Source organism: Micropterus dolomieu, linkage group LG07 (assembly GCF_021292245.1).
Source record: "Micropterus dolomieu isolate WLL.071019.BEF.003 ecotype Adirondacks linkage group LG07, ASM2129224v1, whole genome shotgun sequence".
Lineage (NCBI taxonomy): Eukaryota > Metazoa > Chordata > Actinopteri > Centrarchiformes > Centrarchidae > Micropterus > Micropterus dolomieu.
In genome coordinates, this window is record NC_060156.1 from 16,965,866 (window position 1) to 16,972,206 (window position 6,341).

Here is a 6,341-nt window from a genome sequence, read left to right on the forward strand (position 1 = left end):
GCCAGAAAGTTACATTCAAAATTTTATTAATGGTATAGTGGGTGTAGAAAGCTTTTTTTCTTACTCTAAGCAAATGGTCCATTTAACTACACAGAGGAAGGTCACTGAATCAATGAGAAGAAAGCATCTTTGTTTTTTCTAGAACACTAGTCTCCAAAGACACCCACAGTGAGCATCAATACAAACATTCACCTGATTAAGCGCTTCAGTTGGTGTGTACATGTGCGGAGATGTGATATGTGTTGTATCTCTACGGTATAAATGCACAATACGCATGTCACATTCATGTTTACTGGAGGTGGCGTTAATAACTTAATTAAAGGAGAGGGAAATGTGTCTCTATGCTGATGTGAGTTGCGTTCATCCTCCCGGTGCTGATGGTAAAGTCTTCACCTCTTCATGAGGACTATTAACCGATACGCAGACAAAGAAATACCCAGCACAGGAACAGAAGCACTGTACATGTATACACAGGAAATGTAGAAAAATAGAATGTGTTTGTGAGATTTGGTGAAGGAAATGTGTGTGGAGAGGAGATGGGGACCATCTAGAAAACTTTTGATCTCTGTAGGCCCAACAAGTGCTGTCTTTTTTTTATCAAATAGAAGTGTTGCACTGTACAATATTGCTGACACATCCAGAAAGAGGATAAACAGGACAAATGGGGTCAGAAAGACACACTGAAAAACACATGAAAGGGGGGTCAAGCTTGACAGAGAAACTTGGCCACTGAAAGCCGGATCTCTATCTTCCAAATATTTACAATCAAGAGAGACGTTGGAATGATAAATCTGGAATGATATATTTTCAGAAAACCTCCCTACTAAAGTTTGACCTATATCTTCATTCTAATAAAAACCCAATGTGCAGTGTGAGTTAACAGCAATAATATTTGGTGATAATAATCAGACTTCCAAGACAGAGTGCATAGAACGCAAACAGTAACAAAAATCGCCTTCCTTTCGGATACTATTACACTTCATATATGACATACAGAGCATTTCGCCCATGCAGCTAACACAACAGTGAAGCATGGAGATGAGCAAAACGAGCCAAGATTCAGTTAAAGCAAGTCTGTGTGACGACAAAGCAGACCAGATTCTGAATACTCTTTTTCTTCTTCATATCACAAGATCACAAAGAAGACACTAGAAATGTACAATCCTGCTAAAATATCTAGTAAGAGGACCGCTCCAGAGGACCTCACCATAAAGTATACTGTATCTGTCATCAATATTGCCATGCACTACATATACTTACAGCTGTCTTTATATATTACACATTAAAAAAAAATAAAAAAAAATCCGAAAACAAAACATTCAGTATTTTTCCAATGTTTACATATTTTGAATATGTATAATTTTTTCATGTTTTTCCTCCTTTTTTGGAAAACAAACCTGAAACACTTGGGCTTTACTTGGAGAGCTGTTATGTCATCAAACACAGCCCGGCTGTTATTGGAGAGCGGGGACGAGTGGTCTGCGGGAGATGGAACAGTTGGAGCGATGAGCGAGTGACAGGGAATTCAACTTAAATTAATCTTGGGTTTACATGTTTCTGGACTCAGCTGTGAGTGCAGTACTGCGGTGATTTCATATAAATCATCAACAGGGCGTTCAGTACAAACACTATGGAGTTTCTGTTTTGATTTGCTGAAATGTGCATTTGAAACAGGGAACCCTTGTCTGACCAATTGCAGGTAAATCTAAGCTCAAATGTTGCTCTGTACAATCAAGGGATCAGGCAATAAGAAGGCTTTGTTCCATGTCCTTTGGCCCTAACCCCCCGGACTGAGACATAAACTGGTCTTTTCCTAACTTTTCAAGCTTGATGAAAATCAGCCTCTTAACAGGGTGAGAAACTGAAGGTGCAGGGGCTGAGGGCAAGGGATGAATGGAACAGACCCTTCAAGGGTGAGTTTAGGTTTGGGATACGCCTGAAGAAGCAGTTCTTTAGTTCTGCATCTGCTCAAAGAATTTGTAGGTGGGATTCTCGTAGCCGTTCTGCTGCATCTTGGCCAGATGACGCTCCTCTGGTGTCACTGCTGCATCCACCTTTAACAGATAAAAGGGGTTTAGTGAAAGAAAAACATGTTTTCAAATCTAGACAAACAGATAGAAACATGAATTTCTGTACTGCATTTCACACAAAACCACCTATCCACAAAGGACTTTCTTTACCTCAATTACACCGTGATGAATCGAAGTATATTGTTTCTTCCTCAGCATCACCAAGGTAATGACGATGACAGTTGCTATGACAACCCCTCCAACCATAAGTCCGATAATGGCGCCTTTATTGGACCCCACATCCTTAGCGAAAAACACCTACCATTAAAAGAAAACAACCCAAAGCTATTTGTGTGCACAAAGCACAGACCACTACAGGACCTGAATAAATGACACGATGGTGTGTGCAGTGTTGATTGATTTTTCATACCAGTTTTTCATGGTAAACTTCATAGCCAGCACTTTGCCTCTCTTCAGTCTCCTTTCGCACTTCTGGCATCTCCTCTGGCGTCATGGCAGACACTGATACAAGAGGAGACATGTATAAAATACTTCTAGTAGTGAAATAGCAATTTGTATCACGTGCTAATTAAACAAAATTAAAAAGCAGAAAGGGATGATCAGCTGAGCGATTAAAAGTCTGGCCTTTGGTATTTGTTTGTGCCCTTTCTGCATTAAGGGTGAACTCACACTAGGCAAATATATGCGCAGCACTCTGCAATCAACTACGATTTTAAAAAGGACTACTAAAAAAAAATCATATATCAATAAGTGGCATTGATACTGTGGCGGGCTGCCACAAACAAATCAATGTATGGGAAACACTGACTGAGTTATGACGTAAACGTGCTCCAGCTCGGATTGTTAGGCGCAGTGTGAGCGCAGGCCAGAGAGTGGGGAGGGGGCACAATCGTGCTCGGGCACAGTACAAGGCAAGGCTAAGTGTGAGTACGCCCTAAATCCACCGATCCGCTTTCTTGATCGTTTCACACTATTCTGCTAATCAACAGTTGTTGGCGGACTGGCTGTAATGCGCAGCAAGTGAAGAAGACTGCTAGCATTCAAAACACTGTGTAAACAATGCAGGATTTTAAATGATTAACGATTAAATAAGCTTAATTTAAAAAGGGCACCTTTAAGATCTCGTGCGATGACAGATGGTGGTACATGTTTAACGTGTTATCCATGTATGAGGGATTATGTTATTAAATAATTATATGCAGACACGATCAAAGGTAATATTGATTACATCGCCCAGTCCTGTGTGACATACAAATACACACAAAAATACACACAAACACACACTCACCAGGTCGTGTGGGGAGTCCTCTATCAGGAAGTGGACGAGCATCAACAGGCTCAACTGCAGAAACAAATCATATAGAAAATATTATTATATACTAGGGCTGACCACTAGTCGAAGATTCGATGCTTCGATGGGCGGAGCCTGATTCGACTGGATCTCATAGTCGAAGCTTCACAGTGAAACGAGGATCATACCATTTTGGCGATATGGGGGTGCTCAAGGTCTCATTTTACATAGAACTACCAGTTTTTTCTAATAAGTTAATATACAACCTATTACAATACACATTTCAATGTTTAATGCTGTAAATGAGCATGTAAAAGAAAAAAACTTTCAAAAAATATTTTTTAAAGTGCCTGAATTCCTCCAAAATTTTAACCCTTACCCTGGGTCGTCAGTGTGCATGTGTTTGCATAGAGTGTATGTGTAGTGGCAGTGCAGGAAAACTTGCTGAAGAGACGGAGCACCCGGTTCACCGGTGTTGTGCTGAGTTGTCTGCACCTCGCGAGACTTTCGGATAATTTATCACCATTGATGAACCACACAAATATCTTCTATAATATTTTATTGTTTTTAAATAGCCGGCTACTTGAAATAGACCCGCGAGGAACCGTGCTGGCTACAACTGCATGCACGCTAAACTCTGCACAAGACCGGTGAATGGCAGGTGAGAGAGAGAGAGAGAGAAAAGGGTCAACAATAAGCGTCAGTTTAGCTGGAAATTTACAGTGTAAGTTGAATGAATAGAGACTGCAGCTCTGCAGCTTCTCAAGATTAAAGCGGAGCCACCATGTGTTACCCACGCCCCTTGCAATCGCTGTGCACAAAAACACACATGATGATCAGTCAACTATAGGCAGGACTTGACGATTCTGATTCGACTATGTAAATCCTTAGTCGGGGACAGCCCAATTATATAAAGAATATATATATTTTGTTGTTGTTCCAATTGTCTAAGTGTTAATACTAGTTTAGGAGTAAGTTTTAATTTCTGCAATCATTTTATTGGTGAGGGTCTCATTTTATGATATTGAAACCATCATCTTTGTCTATACTATGCTATACTATCGTGTGTGTTTACCGTGGTTCTCTGTGTTGGGCTGGTTGAAGCTTTCAGGGTGGATGAAGCCCAGTCCTTCCAGGCCAGGGTCCATAGGAGCAGAGCTGTAGGCCTGATCAGGCATCAGAGCGTCATTACCGTAACTCACCCTGCCATCCACCTGCAAACACAGAGGAATATTAATCTGGACATGTCAGCGTGGGACAATCAGAGAGGCTTTTCTTTCAAAACGTAATCCATTCCTGATGATTATCTGGTAAAAAGAGAACGTCACCCACAGGACTTATTATGTGCACAAGACACTACAAATTGCTACAAATCTGTCTCTACAACTGAATATATATCTTTTTTTGCCAGATACAGTATCCTCCTGGGAAATCATATTTTTTCAGATGAATCAGTTTGATTTCACATTCACTTTACCCGATCACCGCTATCTGTGGCCAGCTGAGCGATAAAAAGCCTGCCCTTTTGGTATTTTATGTGCTCTTTCTGCATTAAATCCACTAAGACTGCATCTAAGTCTGTTTCTGTGCATGGCTGTGTTGTGTTCAACTTTGCCTTGCATCACTGTACGACACAGGGTGAATTCTATTTATACATGCGAGAGTTTATACAGGACAGACTCCATGCATATGTGAGTGGGTGAAACTCGACTCACCCGCCCATCGCTCTGCAGGGAAGAGACTTGCTGAGACAGCTCCGCCTGAACTCTCTGCATGATAACAGCTAGGAAGAATGAGGAGAAAGAGACGGTGAGCGAGCCACAGCATGATGATAGATGGCGGGGAGAAATGGAGGGAGTGAGCTGCCAGGTGAAGTCCATATACAGTGTCCTGATTACTGAACACTAACAGTAGAGATGCTGTTTTATCAGCACACGAGCTGTTAAACTCGTCTTCCTCCTCACTACTTTATTAAGTCTGTATAGTATAGTGTCACATTATTCACATGAAACTCATCTCTCTTTAACATGAACACATCACAGACTGATCTGACACTCCTACACTAAATTACAGCATGACTCTGCCAGTACATGTTCTTAGCATACTGACATGAGCTGCTAATACCGATTATTCCTATTATCGCTTAATCTGCTGATTATTTTCCCACTATTCGTTTCATTTAAAATGTCACAATTACAATTCCCCATCTTAAAATGTCTGAATTTGTCAGGACCAACGGTCCAAAACCAAAAGATATTCAGTTTACTATCATAACAGACAAAGAACATCAGAAATATTCACATTTGAGAGGCAGAAACCAGTAGATTTTCGGCATTTGTTTTAGCCCTCACACAATTTCATCTATCTAGAATTTAGGGGAAAACATTCAAACATGTCGAAAAAAATTTAATAGTTTATTGCTGACTGGGATGTAGTTATTTGCATACAAGAAATGCTTACTTATAATGATTAATAATGATTTTTAAAAAGTATTTTTATGATACTGTAATGTTTAATAGCATTAAAGATACAAAATGATAAATTCTCATACCATGACTCACGATGAAGATGAATAACAAGTTGTTCATTCAGTTAGTAAGAAGAATGACACTTACAGACTTGGCTGTGGATCTCATTCGCCACACTTGGCACTTTGTAGAGCAGACCCAATGACTGATTTGTCCTCTCATCAATCACACGTAGGTGGGTCAAAACCTGAAGCGAACAAGATGGGGAAGAAGCTCCAGTCAAACTTTGAAATCCTAATCCTAACACAGAATTTGATTTTAGGCCATGCTAAGAATTTACCATTGCAAGAATTTAAAATATTTTCATCACATTAAAGGGTTCTGACTGTATATGTGTGAGGTACAGTACCTGAGGTCGGATCTGTGCAGCCTTCTTGGGATCAACTGTGCGGACATGCTCATAATGTTTCAGCGTGTGCTGCCTGTCCTTCTGCTCTGCACGGACATACTTCTTCAGTAGGCTCAACACCTGACGAGCCTGAAGGTAACAGT

General features: G+C 40.5%; 1 protein-coding gene across 5 annotated transcripts in view; it reads right to left on the reverse strand.

Moving 5' to 3' along the window:
* Window positions 1–9: 9 nt before the first annotated feature.
* LOC123973455 (amyloid-beta A4 protein-like) overlaps window positions 10–6,341 on the reverse strand; it is a 17,910-nt gene continuing 11,578 nt past the window's right edge. For 3 of the 5 annotated variants that reach the window (XM_046053496.1, XM_046053500.1, XM_046053499.1), the window contains 6 exons: window positions 5,037–5,104; window positions 4,397–4,535; window positions 3,319–3,372; window positions 2,440–2,531; window positions 2,181–2,327; window positions 10–2,054 (listed from right to left, as the gene is read on the reverse strand). In XM_046053496.1, the coding sequence (XP_045909452.1) occupies window positions 1,953–2,054; window positions 2,181–2,327; window positions 2,440–2,531; window positions 3,319–3,372; window positions 4,397–4,535; window positions 5,037–5,104 (602 nt within the window). In that variant the 3' untranslated portion in view covers window positions 10–1,952. The remainder of the gene's footprint in view (window positions 2,055–2,180; window positions 2,328–2,439; window positions 2,532–3,318; window positions 3,373–4,396; window positions 4,536–5,036; window positions 5,105–6,341) is intronic. The other 2 variants (XM_046053498.1, XM_046053501.1) reach the window with 2 other exon arrangements.